At 38.2% G+C, this 18428-nt stretch overlaps 1 protein-coding gene across 2 annotated transcripts in view; it reads left to right on the forward strand.

Moving 5' to 3' along the window:
• Positions 1-18428, forward strand: part of DNAAF9 (dynein axonemal assembly factor 9) — an 83852-nt gene that overhangs the window by 18786 nt on the left and 46638 nt on the right. For both annotated transcript variants that reach the window (XR_012633522.1, XM_074904261.1), the window contains exons 4-14: positions 323-447; positions 4049-4145; positions 5376-5482; positions 7944-8021; positions 10214-10312; positions 10956-11011; positions 12173-12308; positions 13964-14045; positions 15092-15128; positions 17768-17855; positions 18263-18339. Coding sequence is in view for 1 of the 2 variants with exons in the window: in XM_074904261.1 (XP_074760362.1) it covers positions 323-447; positions 4049-4145; positions 5376-5482; positions 7944-8021; positions 10214-10312; positions 10956-11011; positions 12173-12308; positions 13964-14045; positions 15092-15128; positions 17768-17855; positions 18263-18339 (982 nt within the window). In the remaining variant the exon portion in view is untranslated. The remainder of the gene's footprint in view (positions 1-322; positions 448-4048; positions 4146-5375; positions 5483-7943; positions 8022-10213; positions 10313-10955; positions 11012-12172; positions 12309-13963; positions 14046-15091; positions 15129-17767; positions 17856-18262; positions 18340-18428) is intronic.

The following is an 18428-nucleotide window of genomic DNA, read 5'->3' on the forward strand; positions in this document are numbered from 1 at the left end:
AGCACATGGGTGGCTTTCTGGGCACATTGCTGGCTCACAGTCAGTTTTCCATCCACCAACAGCCCCAAGTCCTTCTCCTTGGGGCTGCTCTCAACCCACTCCTCGCCCAGCCTGGATTTGTGCCTGGGATTGCCCCAGCCCATGTGCAGGACCTTGCCCTTGGCCTTGCTGAACTCCGTGAGGTTTGCATGAGCTCATCTCTTTCCCATTATAGGAAAAATATTTTCTGTTCAGTTTCAGTGGGAGGGGTGGTTTGTGCCCATAGAGGTCTTCTGTGTATGGAGTCTTGGTGGTAGAATAATATTTGTTGTGCTTATTGCAGATATAATCATATTAATAAAACCTGACAGTGTCCATCTGTACTGTAACCCTGTGAATTATAATCATCTTCTGCCGTATGTGGCATACTGGAGGAACTTGCATTTTCACTGTCTAACTGAAAATGAGGTAAGTGGAAAAAGAATGGAGATGAGAATTGCAAATGAGCTGATATTCAAAGTGGAACTTTTTTTTTTTTTAACGTTCCTTCCAGAAGTCTTTTTTTCTTTTTCAGACTCAGCAGGGGTACGATCTGCATATATATGGGTATTAATAATTTTGCTAATGTGTGCAAGGAGAATATGTTTTCAATACTTTGTATTTATTGGAGCGTGAAGACAAATTGCTCCTTTCTCCTGCTAATTATTATTGTTTTGACATGAGTCAATGATCTTTTAATGAAGAAAAACATGTGGGTTGTGAAAAATGCAGAATCTGAATCAAGGACCACAGTCGGCACTGAGATTTTTAGTGATAGCCTTATTTTCTACCAAAGCAGGGTAGGCCAGTAGTTTTAGAATATTAGAAGAGATTGGCTTATTAAGCCATTTAAAACCAAGAGATTTTATTATGTGTTTTCATTTCAACTTTAAACTTTTCCTTTCAAGAGTCATTACCCTCACTTTCACTGGGCTATGAGTTTCACCTTGTATTTACACGTCAAGGTGTCCTTAGGAAAGTTATGTTTGTCATACTGAAGCACTGTTAGAGGAGTAAAAAATGAAAATACTGTTTGTCTACACGTAGAAGAACCACCTTTTTATGCCAGTTGAGACTGGAAGTGCTTCTTCTTAAACGCCATCATGGGAAGCTTCCCCCCAGTTCGGTTCTGTGTGGTTCCTTTTCTTAATTAGAATTGTGCTGAAATCTGAAGGGAGCGGGTTCGGAGCCTGTGTTGTCAGTGGGTGACGCTGGAGGAAGAATGGATGGGGAGGTCAGGGAGAGAAACCTTTTGTTCCCTTGAGTTTCCAGCTTGAAAGTGATGGCGCTTATGATAGATGGTGTTTTTACGTGGCTGGCCCGTAGTTTAGATCACAGAATTATGAAATAATTCAGGTTAGAAGGGACCTCTGGAGATCACCGCGTTCAGCCTCCTGCTTCAGGCAGGGTTAGCGATGAGATCAGGTTACTCAAGGGGTTTTTTTTGCAGTTGGATGTTGAAAGCATCCAAGGATGCTGACTGCAGAACTTCTCTTGGTTGTGTGCTCCATTACCTGACTGTCGTAACGGTGAAAAGGTGTTTCCTTTTATCCAGTCTGAACCTCTTTTGATTTTTTGCATCCTGCAACTGCAGACCGCTGCTAACTGGCTTCACCACCTCAAGAAGGTTTTTTTGTGCGTGTTGGAAGGCAGCAGTGAGCTCCAGCCCATTGCTCCTCTGGGCTCAATGAGCCTGGGACGTTCCTTGTGGGACAACTGCTCCAACCCATGGATCACCGTGGTGGCCCACCACTGAACTTGCTTCAGTTTGTCCATGTCTTTCTTGTACGGGTCCCAAAACTGGACGCAGCGTTCTGGATGGAGTCCCCCGAGTGCTGCATGGAGGGGATAACTACTACTTGTTAAGATGTAAACAGCTGAGCTACAGGTTAAAGCATGCCATAACAAAATCTAAAGCCTGACAGAAAGGGCAAATTTTGAAGCATACCTGATGGTGGTAAAACATGTGCATTTTTGGAATTAGGAATGGAGAAATTTTTGAAGTTTTTAACACACTGTTGTTAGCACAACTGCAATCTCAGCTATGGAATTTTAAGCTGCATCTACTTATGGGCTTTTATGTGATTTATTGTGCTAAGTAGTAACCTTAATCACACAGTACCGGCTTGAAATAATGGTGGAACTAGAAAGGTAAACCATATGCCTTGCTATTTGTGGAAATGAATGCAGAAGTTTGATTTCTGAGGCTGCAAATGCCAAGTTTACTTCATTGCTGTTTCATGCGAATGAGCTGAGCGATGCACTTCCAGTCACATTTCTGATGTATAAGAATTGCCAGTTTCCTAGATTACTTCTGAAAGAGAAACACAAAAACGTTGCTGTGTCAGGCTTTAAGTGCATCCTGTTTACAGGAGGAATGCCTGTAGTACAGGCTTTTAAGCATTTTTTCTTTCAGCGACAGAAATAACTTCTGCTTGCTTTTATAAAAATGAAACCAAAAAAAGAAAAAAACCAACCCTCAGGAGTTTTAGAAGTAAAGAAAGCAATGCTGTGCCTGCGTCTGTGCAGCTCTTGATGAATCTGACAAAACCTATAGGCTCTCCTTCCTTTCTTCCTTCCTCCTTGCTGTTAACGAGACCATAGGAATTTAAGTGAATATCCTAGTTAGTGGAAGTAAAAATGTATTATTAAAGAATGCCCATTTTCAAAGTGGCCAAATAAGATAAAGTACTGAAACCTGATGCGTGCTGTATAAGCTTTCTGGGTGTCATGACTGGACAGTTTCTGGAATGGGCTGTTATTTATACGTGCAATAGCAGAGAGCGAGCAAACCTTTAGCACCCTGCCAAAACCCAAGTTCTTACTCTAACGGCGTTTTCAGTCTTGAGAAACTGGCAGTTGTTTGGGGCTTGGCTTTGAACTGAAACTTTGATCTGCTTTCCTGGGATTGAAGAAAGAACACATCGTGGAGGAACTTGGGCTGCATCTTAAATTCAGGCTTGTTTTAAAAGAACTTGTTCTTAAAATAAATTTGTTGGGTGTAGCCTGAAGCTCACAAGAGCTTTATACAAAAAGTTCATAATTATGTAATTTGCCTTGATATCAAGTTCAGAGCACTGTACATTAAAAAAAAAAATAAAAATAGTCAAAACACTACTGCCTTCTGATCTTGCTCCAGAAAGCAAGTGACTCTTGAAGTACCCAGCAGGGCTAGGCCTGTTGGTTTCAGGTTTGCTGCTAAACTGAACTTTTTCAGATAAAAATCAGCTTTTTAATGGTTTTGTTCTGTTCTAAAAATGATTATTTTTTTGGCGTGATTGGTCTCTTCAGTCTAGTTTTTATGCTTTTCTGAGCCGTAAGTATGATATTTGTTCTTCACTCCGCTTCTCGAGTCTGCTGAAGTCTTCAGACAGCTTCAGTCTGCTACTAGTGCGAAACAGCAGGAGTGTGGCATGCTGGTGTCTCCTCTTCTTTCCTCCCCTCTCCTTTTCTTACATACACCTCTCCTGCAGACAGCAGGTGGTTCTCAGTGCTTGTTCTGTGACCTGAGACATATCTGGTCAGTTGGCTTTCCTGGTTTAGTGTTGTTAAGCTGGTAATACTCTTTTTTTTTTTTTTATTTTTTTTTTTTTTACCCCCTCACTGGCATGTTTGTTTGTTTTTTGAGAATACCAACATCAGTTGGTACTCTCAAAATATCTTTTATTGTTTAAAAATTGTCCAGAATCTAGTAGATAATATTGAAAGACTTCACTGAAAGCTGAAAACAAAGTATATCATTATGTCTTCATATAACTTTATTAAAACCTTGTTTTGAAGTTTGATTTTTTTTTTTTTTTTTTTTTAAATAATTTCCATTGGGTTGAATACATCACTGCCATGATAGAATTTTCAAAATATAGAGACTAAGAGGTTCTTTAACTTTTGGAAGCTGTAGGTAATATTTCAGTGCTTACATGATATTTTTGCTATGGAATTAAAACAGTAGAATACATACCCTCTTTAGTGCAAAACGAACAACAGAATTAGGCATGCCTAATCAGATTTTATTTTAAATGATTTCTTTCAGTATGAAGATGAAGAAGCTGCAGAGGAATTCAAAATTTCCAGCTTTGTAGACATGGTTCGAGATTGCAGTCGCATTGGTATTCCGTACAGCTGCCAAGGTAGGTTAGCTTGTTTTGTGCTTACAGCCTAAGTGTTTTGCAGCATGCAAGTCATGCACTTCAGGGAATGAAGATTTCCTTGCCCTTGGTAAGAAATAAGGATTATTATGTCAATAGTTTCCTTTTAGCCTCTTTTTACTTGAGATTTCTTTCTGAAAAATGTAAGCCCTTAGACTTCATCTGAAGAGTGAATGCTCACAGCGTGAGGCAAAGAAATAATTTGCATTCAGAGAAGTGGGTTCTGCTGCCACAGAAGTTCTCTGTTCAGATGGGAGCTCCAGATAAATACTTCTTTATGTAAGGAAAGAATAAACATTTCGTTATGCAAGTTTCCTTTTTTAGCACTGAAAAAAACCTGGGCTGCATGACTTCCTGTTATGATCTGTAGCCCTGAACAGTGTAATCTTACTTTATTCAGCGAAGTGTCCTCTGCAGTGTCCCCAGCAGTGAATAATGCAAAAGCAACACAGTGCACATACCTCCCTCCGTACCATGAACATGGGGGGGGGGTTGATCCATACTACAGTAGGTGAGAAGCATACAAAAAATAACTGCTTTCTCTTTTTGAACCATGTAAGCTCAAACCTAGAGAATTCAGATTTGTTTTGTTGAGGTTTTTTCATTTATTCCTAATTCTTCGTTGCTTGTCTTGAGAGAGGATGATATGCTCTGACTACCTGCAGAACCATTAATGGGTCAGGGTACGGGGGGAGGATGGCAGTTCTTTGTTGGGACGTATCTAAAGGATAAAGGTGTGTAGCTTAAGGATAATAATCACACTTCAAGTCAGATGGCTTATAGCTTCACTGATGAGTACCAGGCTGATTAGTCTTCCTCTCCCCTGACTTAAAAATCTGATTAATAGGGGGCTGATGTTGACAGTGTTTTACTTAAGGCCAAATATTTGTGGAAATTGAAGTAGGCAAAACTCCCTTTTTAATTATCTCAAATTTTAACGGACACAGTTTTGCTAATGCTCTTGGAATGAAAGGAGACATAATACCTATTACTGGACCGATAGCTGGAAAAAAGGGACCAAATTCGGGCTGTAGAGAAAGAAGTTTCTCAAAGCTTCGCAAAAAACCATTTTTCAATTACAGATTTTCAATTGTACAAAGGCAGGATCGTTGAGGTCCTTTATTAGAACCTCAGAACAATTCTTAGATCTCACAGGAAGTTAAGCTGCCGGTATTTGTGAGAAAATGTTTCTGTGAAACATTTCTTTTGCAGGTCATCTACAGATATTTGATATGTTCATTGTTGAAAAGTGGCCAATAGTGCAGGCTTTTGCACTGGAAGGAATTGGGGGTGATGGCTTCTTTACAATGAAATATGAAGTGAGTAGTTACATTTCTCTTTTTTTTTTTTTTTTTTTCCACTTTCATTCTGAAGCAGAAATTGAATCATGGAATTACTTCAGTTAGTAAGTACCTTTTGAGATCATCTAGTCCTGACTCACCACTCAAGGGAGCTTGTAAGCTGGATGAAGCTTTTGAGGGTCTTGTGAAGCCGAGTTTTGAATGTGCAAGGGTGGTGACACCACAGCTACACAGCTCACTGTCCTGGATAAACCATGATTGTTTGGTGCCCTCCTAGCTCCCTGTTGTGATTTAGAACTTTTTTTCCTTATCTTCTAGAACTGCTTCTACCAATAATAGAAAACACTTTTTTAAACTCTGCTAGGTGGATACAGATCTCCAAGAGCAGTGCAAGAGAAACTGGTTAGTGACAAATGGCTTGAAATGAACTGGGAAAATAAGAAGTGACTGTATTTCTTAGATCACTGGTTTTGACACAAGAGATGCATCTACTTTTCTCACCAACATAATATAATCTTGGGTCATCATAGCCTGCTGAATAGGGTAACAGTCAAGTTTTAATAATGATTTGCTGTTCCACTCTGAGTAACGTGTCATTTGATTTGCCTGTTTATTAAATATACTCTAACAGCGTCTTCAGAGGACAGCTTTGTGTTTATGTACTTATTTAAGCTTCTTTTATTTAATTTTCTTGGACCTCTGCCACAGAAATGCAGATGTCCTATTTTTCTTGTCACTCCTCCGTTTTTACAGCCAGAATGTTCTTTGTCTGATTTCTGACAACTGGAAAACCCCAAGGAATTAGTAGTACCATTGTTAAAGTCTAGTCACATGTAGTATTGTACACGCTTGCTCAAAAATCTATTATGTAAGTTCAAGTGTGGCTTTCTCTGAGCACTGTACTCTCCGCTGACACCTTTCTTCATGCTCTTTTTTTTTTTTTTTTACTTGATTCCATCACTAGTACTGTAATCATCTTGTTGTGTGAAGCTGTCAAAACCATTAAATACGAAGTGCAAATAGATGAGCATCCTTGTGGAGGTCTGCCTAAGTATCAATAGCCCTTCTTGGTGTCTGAAATCAGTCAATGAAAATTTGACTGTGAATTCAGGAGGCTTTTTTTGGCCTTCAATTACCCTTGCCAATTCGTTTAATCAATTTGGAGAGGCTTTGAGAAAACTTGGAGACACGGCGTGGCAGTGACTTTGTAAAGACAGAGCCTCTGCTGTTTCATTGTGGGAGTTGATACTGTCTTTACAGTGCTCCTACAGACTTAAATAGGAGCAATGAAAATTCTCAGTATCTCTTTTAGAGTGTGTTATCTCTGGTGGTTCAGCCAGTTGCAGCTTGAGTTCTTGCTTTCTTCCTCCTTGAAGTCATAAGGGGATTTCAAGTGGGAAGTGGCATTCTTAACTTTTTACGTAGCTGTTTATGCATGGTTATCTGTTAGGCAGCTGCTGTCTGTCACAGACGGGTAGGAAAAACCAATCTATGGGAGGAAGTCCATTTGGGATCGCTGTAAATGATCTATAAATCATCTAAGTACTTCTACCATTATTAAAAGGGGGGGGGGCTCTAGGTGTATTTTTAGCTTCTCAGACTGACTTTCCCTCTGTTCATTCTATGCTGTTAGATTTGAAGATAATCTAATGATGATAATTTAGTCATTTTTTTTCTCAGTATTTCAAGGGCAGTTGCTTTTTTACTACAGAAATCAGAGTTGCTCAAGATGCTGTAATCCAGAGAATTTACTGTACATACAGGTGAATGGAAGTGATGTCATTATTGCCATATCTAAATACTATAAGTAACTGGAATAACTGTAACACAGTGGTTTAAGAAAATTCCAGTCAGTGTTGCATTTCTAAAGAAGTGGGTGGTGGGAAACCACCTCCATGCAGCAATTATTTGGTTACATTCAGTATTCGGTAAGTGCAGAAGTTATTCAGTTACAAGTGTCCCTTAAGAATATATTTTTGAATAGCGTTCTCATACCCGTCACCTTACTACTTGGACAAAGTTATTGCTAATTGTGAAGTTAAATAAGCTGAGCCTAAATTTACATTATGTTTACAGCAGGAATGGGCTGGTGAGTAGGATGAGTAACTTTGGAATCTGCTTCTTGTCTGTCTTGTCTCAGAAGACTGATCTTTCCCTTTTACTTACATCAGCTGATGGGAATCTTTGCTATTAGGTCAGTTTGAAAAGGTTTGTCAAATAATTTGTTTGAAAGACAAGCAAAACTTTGTCCATACTTTAAACCATCACTTGAGGAGATAAGTCTCTGAAGCATCCAGAACAACATGCATCTAGTAAATTCTTTTGTAACCAGGAGTGTAAAAATACTTCTGACTTCAGAGTTAAGGAGGACTGTTAGACTGGGCAGCATGCTGCAAGTCTGTTTCAGTGCAGCTCAAACCTGAATCAGTGGCATTCTTCATGGTGTTCTTCACAGAAGTGTGTTTAAAATCTTTTTCAGTTGATGGATGTCAGTGTTGATTTGTGGAAGACATACAGTAAAATGGATCCCGTTTCCTTGGAGGACTTGCTCTTTGAGGTAATGCAGGTGAAATATTCTGAATCGACTAGTCTGTTAGTGTAGCCGCAGAACAAAATTATTATTATTTTCGTTTTTATAGTGCTTATGGACTTAATCTGCTGGCCCTGTTGTTCGCAGAGTCTCTTTCCTTTCCTCAAATCTACCGCAAAGTCCCCAAAACATTAAAATAGCTTGTCTTGGGTTCCTTAAATTTCTTCATTTGCCTAAAATTCTCTTAAAAGTTTTTCTGAATGGTGTGACTATTCTTCAAGTCATAGGATGATGTACAAAGTACAGAAAGTTGGTAAGTTTGTGTGTGTTAATCCTCCTTTTTCAGCAAGGAGAGGACAAAAGAAAAATAAACATCCACTTTTAACGTACAGCCATTCTTGCAGGAAAAAACACTTTCAGGATTGCTTTGTAACTATTTTAAGTGGGTAACAGTGACACACAGTGGTGGCCCTGATGCTTTATGAATCACAAATATACAGTGTGAAGTGATTCCTCATTTCAGGGTGATCTCAATGCTGGAGAAGAGGGCAATGTAGGAGTATTAGTATATATTATTTTGTGGTTCATTTTTTATCAGTTTCTAGCTTGGCAGCAAAGTAGGCTTTTAATATGTAGCAAGTTCAGCAATAAGTATCATTTGTTAATAAAGTATTGGTAGTTCACACCAGTTTGGTTGTTTAATCAACTGCTATAATGAAAATTAAATGTCATATGGTTGTCATCAGTCTAAAGTGTCACTCCCTGATATTTTACTTTCCCTTTCCGTGGAAGTGAGATAAATGTTTGGGGCTTTTCTTGTACCTGGTAAGTCTACCCTGAAACAGACTTATTTATCCTATTTTGAAGTTTTAAAGCTGAAAGTTGTTAAATTGACTTCACGTTTTCTGAAGAAAAAAAAAAAAGTGTTCATACAACTCTGGTTGCATGGAAACTGGTGATTTAAAAAATGATGAATTTTCTCAGGATGAAATTTAGATAATCTTAAAGAGCATTTGAAGCTGGGATATGCTTATACTTGTTTAAGTTTTTGTTAACACAGCTTTGAATTCATAAAGTTCTAATTTGACATCTACTTGGGATTTAAAAGAATGTTCTGTACAATATTGGCATGTTCCAAAAAACTGACAAAAGCACTTTTTGGTTCTTAGCTTCTATAAAAAGCTTATTTAATACTGGAATGTTCTCCAACGATAGTTTCTCCCTCTAAATGTAAAGCTTCATTTTAAACCTATTACAGTCTGTATTAGTATTTTGGAAGGCTGGTAAGATTTCATCAATGTTCACTCCCTAAATTTCAGTCATTGCTGCATTAATGAAGTGGCTGAAGTAAAATACTGTATAATGCTTATAGCACTACTGAAATTATAGTTCTGGTTTTGCCCGTTACATACCTGAAATACTCCACTTTCTACAGTCGGGACGTCTCTCATCTTCCAAGTTAGTATGTGGCAAGTAACTAGAAGTAATAATTTTAAAATTGCCTAATTCTGTAAGGTTCCTGCTTTACCAGCATGGCACACACTTTTCTTTTTATTGATTCTCTGACTTTTTTAATTAATTTGAATGCAGCACTTTAAGTCAAGTGTCACTTCAAAGTCGTAATTTTCCTTTTTTATTCTGCTTTAGTGAGGTGTTACTGATACTTCCTTTTCCACTTACCTTTTTTTTTTTTTACAAATGTAGATAAATAAATGTCTGCCACTTGCCTATCATGAACTTCCCAAATTCCCCACCCTGTTCTTCATTTTCTACCCATAAGCTTACTTAGTGTCAGATACAAATTACTGCAGAACCATTTACCGATTTAAAAACTGAAAATTAGATCTGTCCAAGTGTTCTTTTTGGATGTCTTAGGGGAAATAGGAGGTCTGAGTTATGAGTGACCTCAAACCAGCATATTTGCCTAGGTTAAAAGCAGATAATGCCAGGCTCTGGTGCTTTTCCCTCTCCTGCATCTTCTCTCTCCGAAAAAAACCCAACAAACATAAAACCACACACCCAAGAAAGATCCCCTAAAATCCAGCAGAAAGTTTGTATCTTTTATTTTCTTTGTTTCATTGGGCAGGCTGTATTATATACTGCATCATGAAATGTAATCCTTGTTGTTCTGAAGTGATTTGGGTTCATTTGGTACAATCCGTGACTTCCTTTCTCTGGTATAATACTCGCCTTAGTAACGTTAAATATTTTTCTTCTAGGATTTAATGATTTTTGAACACCAGTGGACCAACTTTTTTGCCAATTTTGATACTGAAATTCCCTTCATTCTGGAACTATCAGAATCTCAGGCAGGGGAGGTATGCCTGCTTCTGTAGTCCTTTGAAATGCTAGTGTCATCCATGCAGAAGTAATAAGTATTCAGCATTGTTTTTTGGTTTTGTGCGTTCTTCTTTGGTTGGTTGGTTGTTTTTTTTTCCCCTATGTTGTCCCACCTTTCATGTTTGGGGAGTAGAAACCTATTGGTTATTTTTTTTTTTTAAGTTCACCACCCACCTTACCTATCCATGGTATGAGGGCTTAGGACTGCCTGGTGTCATTCAGTTGAGTGTTTCTTCCCTGATAAATGAGCTTAGTTGATTTATGTCTGCACAGCAGGTCCCAGTTTGCAGGTAGATTGACTTCCATTTTGGTGGGAGCTCCAGGATGTGCCCTTCCTCACAAGCTGAGGTCCCACATGTCGGATCTCAGACGTAACTGATGGTAACATACAGCACGGGTGAAAATAGCATGCTACATTCTGATAGTGGCTGTTGTTTTTCAAGCATGTTTCAGACTTAACGGTGTTTGGCTTTGTTTATGGAGGTTGGAAGTAGTTTTTGAGGAGTTTGAGATGGATAAGTCACATTTGCTCGTAATGATAGTGAGGATATATCACCCTTTTTGTTCATTTACTTGTTAAAAAGGTGGTTTGCTTTTTTTTTTTTTTTTAATTCTTCACAGCCTTTCAGAAGTTACTTCAGTCATGGAATGATCTCAAGCCATATAACAGATAACAGGTATTACTCATTATTCCCCGTGACACTGTGGTGTCACTAGTACTTGAATATGTTATTTCCATACCTCTGATGCCATAATGCTTATAATCCCTTTTGGGACCATCTCAATATATCACACCTCATCTTGGCACATTTAAAAAAAAACGTGCAAAAGCTCTTCTGAGATGACTAAGCCAAATTTTCAGGGAATTTAATGCTGTAGTTATTACATATACAGTGTCAATATGTTTGAAACCATCCACTTTATGCATTCTATCATAACTAATTTCTTTACGGTCAGATACCTAAACAAATTCATGAACCTATTCATGAACCTAGCACAGCTATGATTGAAAATGTTGGTCCTATTTATATGATACTCAAAACCAATTACAACATGGAGGTTGAAGAAGTCAGTATAATTTTGTGAGTCACAACATGTACAAGGACATTTAAAGCAGGACAGTTAAAACCCCAAATCTTAGCCAATATAAGCTGGGCAATACAGGCCAGCTTTGCTTTATTTCGGTGCAGAATTTTAACTGAGAGAGGAAGGTTGTTTGTCATGTGTTGCAAAACCAAGCCTTCTGCTGTTTTGAGCTAAATAAAGGTTGCTTAGCTACTTGAATGTCTCTGCAGCTTCTTTATTTGGAATTAAACAGTGGAGTTCAATGTCCTTTATTGTTTTCAGCATCCTATGTTGTTTGCATTTAAATAATGAAAAGAAAACCCTTGACCTTTCCAGTTGAGTCTTGGGCCCAAAGCCAGAACTAAAACCAAAATAGTTTTTGTTTAATTTCAATACAGTAATTTTGGAATTTTCAAGACGGTAAATTTTAAACTAGTCAGCTTTTCAAGGCAATTTACTTTTAAAAAGAGGAAAAAAAAAAAAAGCCTAATAGCATTTGGGAAACAGCCATGAGATATGTTGTTGTATACGAAAGAAATTATAGTCTTGTTAATTCAAGTAAGTTTTGGGTTGGTGGTTTGGTTTGGTTTTTTTTGAACTTGGTCTTTTCAATGGGAAGCTTTCTGCAGCTGTAGTAAATTTTATTTTTTGTCCTACTCTTTTAGTGAGAAATTCAATAGTTGGTCCATCAGACTTGAAAGGTTTGATTTCGTTTGTTGTTTGTTTGTTGTTGTTTCAAGTATTTTGGTGCTGATACCCTCTTTTCTCCTTAGCCCAAGCCGGCAGCCCTTTGTTCTCTTCGGGAGCCACTCAACTAAGGAAAACTTGAACTCGGGTAACTTTAATTTTCCATCAGAAGGACATCTTGTTCGAAACACTGGCCTTGGTGGAAGCACTGCTAAGCATATGGTAAGGCTTTTAAGAAATTATCTGATATTGTGAAGCTGTTTATATTTTCTTTGTATATTATTTTTTGTGCCCTTAAAATGCTTACCTTCCATGAGGTAAATACCCAATTCTCTTAACATATAAAAACATATGTTACCTTAACAATCAGCCACTTTAAGTAACAAATTTCCTTTTTCTTTCTCTTTCCAAGTCAAACTATACTGGATATTTAATCAGGGACTGCTGAATGGCTTAAAATGTGTTTTCCCCTCTAAAAAGACAATTTTTTAAACAGTTGTGGTGCTGTAAATGTGTGGGGTGGGGAAGAGGGAAACGCTTTTTGTGAGGACATTTGTCTTAGCCATGAAGTGAAAATCTTCCCGATGGTAGCATATGATGTACTTAACCGACACACAGATTTTGTTTTAATCGGAATTGTTTAGCCATTTCTTAAAAAAAAAAAAAAAAAAAAAAAAGGAAAGACACCTTTTTTTTGATAATGACTTTGTGCATAGACACAGGATACTTAACGCGTATCCAAATTTCAGTGTATGCTTCAGCAGCTGAACAGTTCGTGAAACTCTGAAAAATCTTTCTGGTGTTCAAAGAATGTTAAGATCAAGTTGTAAGATTAACTTGTTTCCATTTTCAAGTAAAAGCTTAGTTTTAAAACATATGATGAGGTCGATGGCTTGTTGCACCGCCGCGCAGGGGACGTAACTGGGGAAGCGACCCCAGGGAATTCAGATCCTCTGCCTGGCTGGGCTGGGTGCATCAAGAAGGTAACTCACAGCGGAGGAGGAGAGGTAGAGTGCAGCTTGCGTTGTGTAGTTCTCCCTGCTGGCCCATTCCCGTGGGCTCAGGGAGTGTCCGTCAGTGGTGCGAGTCCAGAGTCTGTGCTGCTGAGGAGATGATGGATGTGTTGGAGTACAGGTCATCGTGGAGTGAAAGTATGACTGAGGGAATGAGTTGGAGCTTGTCATGACAACATTTCATGCATAAGTTGCCTTAGGGATGGATGGACGTGGGTATTCTGGACACGCTGCGTATGTGTCAAAAGCCTGAGAAAGGATTGTTTTAGCCTCCCGGTGAAATCTCATCCTCCGTTTGCTACTCTGTCTAACCCTATTTCTGTAAAAAACACTTCCAATTTTGTTTTTTCTTCCCTTGTTATCGTTCCCATTGAGCCCATTCGGTATCTTTCGAAAGACAAGTACGATTTTGTTCTGCTGTACTTGCTCCATCTGTTGTCCTCAGATTCTGACATTGTTCTTAAAAAGGTGGTTTATTTACAGGTACAGGTGATACTGTTTTAATAGGGTGTCATGAAAATAGTAAATAAGACCAAGTGCAAGCATAGTTATGGGAACCTGACACACTTTCCTCTTCATGAAAAGAGCAGTTGACATAGGAAATTGAAAACAGATGCTTAACGCTTATGGAAGTCAGAGCTCGTCTCCTTTCCAAAGTCTTTCAACCATTCAGGTCAAGTCAAAAGTGAAATATACCTTTGAAAACGTAAGTTGCTCTTTTAAAATCCAGTTAAGTCTGTGTTGTACACTTCCTGTAGTACGTCAGTGGTTAGAAGGCTTAAGGGGAACTTAGCTTATTGTTAATTATTGCACCTGTATTTTTTTACTAAGGTCTTTTTGTATCTCATTAATACTGACAACTAGGTAGTGCAGTGTGTGTCTCCAAAGGGACCTCTGGCTTGTTCAAGGACCTATTTTTTTGGAACCACTCACATTCCTTTCCTGGGTAAGTTTATTAAAAATACCAAGCAGTAATTTAAGGCAGTTATTCTCTTAGATTATTTAAAACTTGTAGTGATTTAAAAGATGGCTTTGATTCCTTTATAAGAATTAGGCTATGGAGGGGTAGATACTGTGTACTTCTGTAGCCACGAAGTCATAGCAGAATATTGTTCTGTTACACATCCTGCCTTCACGTGTGAAAACCTGTCAGATATTTGCAAAGGATGATTCAAACGTCGACAGGTATATTTGTGTTTGCATCAGAATGCAGTGTGAAGGTAGAGGCACCTGAGTGTGCAGGCCTTTGCAAGTTTTAGATAAATATTTAAGTCTGTTCCGTACAAATTGATAGAAAAACAGTCCCCAAAAATATAGTCATTCAAAGTGGTAGTTTTCAAATAAACAAAGTGGTAGTTTTCAAATAAACCTGCTTTGCTTTTTTTTAACGAATAATTGAGGGTTTTTGAAAGGATAGAGAAAATTATCTGACTTTCATCCTTTATCCTCTGGTCGGGGTCCAATATAGTGTACTGCAACAGCTGTATTCCCTGACAAAACCAAGCCACGTGTGTTTTTTTTTTTTTCAAAACAATTTTCTTAACCTATTTTCAATGGCCGCATGAGTCCGTGGATAAAATCATTCTCCTCAAGGTTACTATATTACCTTGAAACTATATTCAGCTCAGAAATATATCTGAAGAGGAGATGGTTTGAGTCTTGCAAAATGGAAGCAATTATAGCATATGTTTGTTCCTGGTTGTGCCTTTTCCTGGGCATCTGGGGGTGGCCACTTTGGGACACAGGATACAGTGGGAGAGGGGTCTTTGTTCTGACCCGACGCAGGTCTTAGTCTTGGCTGTAGATTATACTGGCTGTACTGATACCAGTTAACCTGTGATTTCCTCTTTATTAAATCTGCAAGCAAACCACAGTTATATAAAATACTAGATAAATGTCATGTAAGATACGCAGCAGTAATGTTATGCCCAAGAAGTTCTGTGTGAATGCTCCTGAAAGTGCTTAAAACAAACATTTTTGTTTTTAATCCAGGAAATGACAATGAGATGCACAAGCAAGCTGAACAAGTGTAAGCTGTCAACTTTTTATTATTCCTTAACCCCTCACTCCTTCTACCTTGTGGCAGTAGGTCAAAACCCCTTTTAGTCAGCAGTGGCTGTTGAATTTGCAGAGCTACATTTTTATTTAGAATAACGTGAATGTGAGAGGGTTTCATGCAAATTGCTCATCGAGCAATTGAGTTTCAGTGGGCAAACTAGGAATTGTTAGTGTGACATCCATTCTGCTGTACCCCGAAGTATGAGAGGAAGTATTAGTACGTTTTGCTTAAATTTTAATAAAACTTTTTTTATCTTAACGCTTATTTGAATTGCTTTAAAACGTAATTCATGTACACTGTCAGGGAAAGTATCTATGACTGAATGGGAGCCTGTTCCACAGGTAGAAGTAAAAGTAATTCTTAGATTAGTTTCATGATATTAAACAATACATAAGACTTACACTACTTAGTGAAAATGCCAACAGGGAGCACTCAGACTTGCAAAGAAATTTAACTATGCGAAATGATAGATGAAAGTTCACTTCTGAATTGTTTTGTTAGTAAGCTACAAAGCTTCTGCACATTTTGACCTTCACAAAATAAGACTTTGTTTATCCACGTTGATCTCCCCTTCTCTGCATGTTGTAGATACCTGTCAAGCTTTTAAGTACATGGTAGATAATCTGCTTTGGTACTGCTCTCACTCTTGGTAAACCAGACCTTTCTGTAGAGATTTTGTCCTCCTTGCTAGTTAGGATAATTTTAAGACGCTGTTCTTGCTTGTGCAGCAGAGCAGTTTGCAAGCCTGTGCAACATGTTAGCAAGATACTGAAGATGTGTCAGAGGAGCCAGTAGTGGTGACCTTTTATGTGAAATACTGTTGACTTTTGGTAGCTGTGATATGGTCCTCAAAGACCTAAAAGTGAAGTTACTAGACTGAGCAGCAGATTTTCTTATTATTTTTTTTTTTTATAGTAAAGTTAACTTTGACAAGTAATTTTGCTTATATAGATGTTCTGCTCAAACATACAAAATATTTCTTGTCCTACTTCTGAAAGACTTTGTACTAAATACAGTTCTAACTGAGATGGCTAGAGAAGCTCTAAGCAAAGCAGGGTCAGTTGATAGAGGCAGTATTTTTTTATAAGAACATATTTTTCTTGGAAGTGTCCCTGTATTGGATCAAATAATGTAGTTTCAACAACAGCAGCAAAATTAGCTTTTCTGGCAAACCTGACCTCATGATTTTAGAATAAGTTTGCAGGAGTCCTGTAACTGGTTCTTATATCTGTCAGTGTTTTCTAATGAAATAAAAAGTGGAAAAAAACTATTTTGTAAGCACTTTTCAGTTCAAATGTGGCTGTATTTAGGAAGCGGAACTGCAGCTGAGAGTACAGATTGGCTGGAGTGCATAAACTTGACTGTGTAACTTCAAGTATCCATGGGATAGACTTTGTATTTTTATTTTCTGAAGAAGATGCCATTTTCTGTTTTGCCTTGTTAGTGTTAAAATTTTAAATGGGAGGAGTAGAAAGGTAACTATAGCATTTTAGTGTAAAGCACAGCCCCCTGTGAGGTGGTTTTTTGTTGGGTTTTTTTTGGCAAATATATGTGAATTTGAAAATAAGAATGGTTACAGAGTTAGGAAGAATTACACACGTTTCCTGTAATGAAGGTGTACTGAAAAGATAAGTTAAATGCTTGTGTTAGTACATGAAATAACATCAAAGACACCTCAAAAAGTAGTAAGAAGGTTCGATATTAAAATCTTACTGCTACTGGGGATGAAGTCCAAAGACAAGCATTGGTGCACTTTGAGGTTCCTCCGCGTTGGGCCGTATTGGGGAGTTTCAGATGCTTTTTTTTCCCATCCTTCGGGAATGCTCTGCCTATAGCTTAAATGCTGTAGCCTTCTCTATCCTCCCCTCTTCCCTCCCTCAACATCTAGCAGTTGCAGAGGAGTAAGGAGAGGAATGAGTTTGGGGAAACAGGACTGTTTTGTCAATCAGCTTACCTTTCTGTTCCAGCTGAGCAGGAAGACAGAGGCCGATGTTTCATAGTTGGGCACAGTTGGGTGGATTTTTACAATAGTTCTGGAGCTGTCAGTAGCTGTAAGTTGCTTCTGGCTTATTTTATTCCTGTACAATTTTTTCAGTTCCCTTCTAAGAAGGGAATTGGAGTAAGCTGTGATGTAGATGTGCTCAAAAGGTTGTGGTGTTTGGTTTGGTTTTGTATCTTTTTTCTTTTTTTTTCCTCCAGAACAAGTCAGTCTCAGAAGTCGGTTCACTCTGTTTTCCAGTTTTGCTTTGGCAGAACATGGGGCTGCTGTTCTCTTCTTGTTGAGATATTTAGGATGTGATCCTTAACACAACTGCAGTGGAAGTCAATAAAACTTTTTTTGTTTTTTTTCTTCCTTGACTGATGAGAGCAGGGATACATTTGTGCCAAGTGGTTTCTTCCCAAGACAGACTGTAATTCGAGCAACTGACTTGCTCTAATTTATTTTTATAAACTGAAAGGTTAAATATAAAGCTATTTCTACACTTATTTGACCAAGGACCCTTTTCATCTGAGGGAGTTGTATTACGAGTGGAAAAACTGCTCCTTTAAACAGAGGAGGAAGAAAACTCTATCTGTCTAGTAAATGTTGTGTTTGTATTTCTCTTCAGTACGCTGTTGTCGCAAATATATACTGCTGTTGTAGAGGCTGTGCTTGCTGGCATTGAGTGCTATGCTAAAACTTCCACTGAATCCAAGGTAAATGAAGCACCGATTCTGCACGCTGTAATTGTTGATTTGGATTGCTTGCAATGTAAGATTACACGCAAACCAAAATGAAAAAAAAATAAATGTTTCGGTCAACTGCGTAACGTAATGAAGTTAACACCGTGGCCTCCAACCAGTCGCTCTGAATTCTGTTTAAAAAAAGAGAAATTTCAGAGTAGATCTAATCTCACCCATCTACCAATGTTTTTCCATCTTTCATGAATTTTCCTAAACCTCATAGTAAGGAAAATCAAATATGCGAAAGAACAAATTTTAGCCTGGTGCATCAGTGTGTTATTGTTTAGTGTATGGTCTCTTGTTTATCTCGTGGGTGCTGCTGTAGTTGCTGGGATTTGTAAGTATGGAAGAAGATAATTTCTTCTCTTCTCCTTTTTCAGGCAAAGGAGGTAGCAGAGCAGGTGCTCATGTCTGCATTAGACACCCTTCATTTAACACAGCTTAAAACTGCATTACGGTATGTGTTTCAAATACTTACTGGTTGGTGTGTTGTGTCAACGCATGAGCTGCTTTGGGGAGAAAATAGGTCAAATGTTAATTTTCAAA

This window comes from Athene noctua, chromosome 4, assembly GCF_965140245.1.
Source record: "Athene noctua chromosome 4, bAthNoc1.hap1.1, whole genome shotgun sequence".
Taxonomy (NCBI): Eukaryota; Metazoa; Chordata; class Aves; order Strigiformes; family Strigidae; genus Athene; species Athene noctua.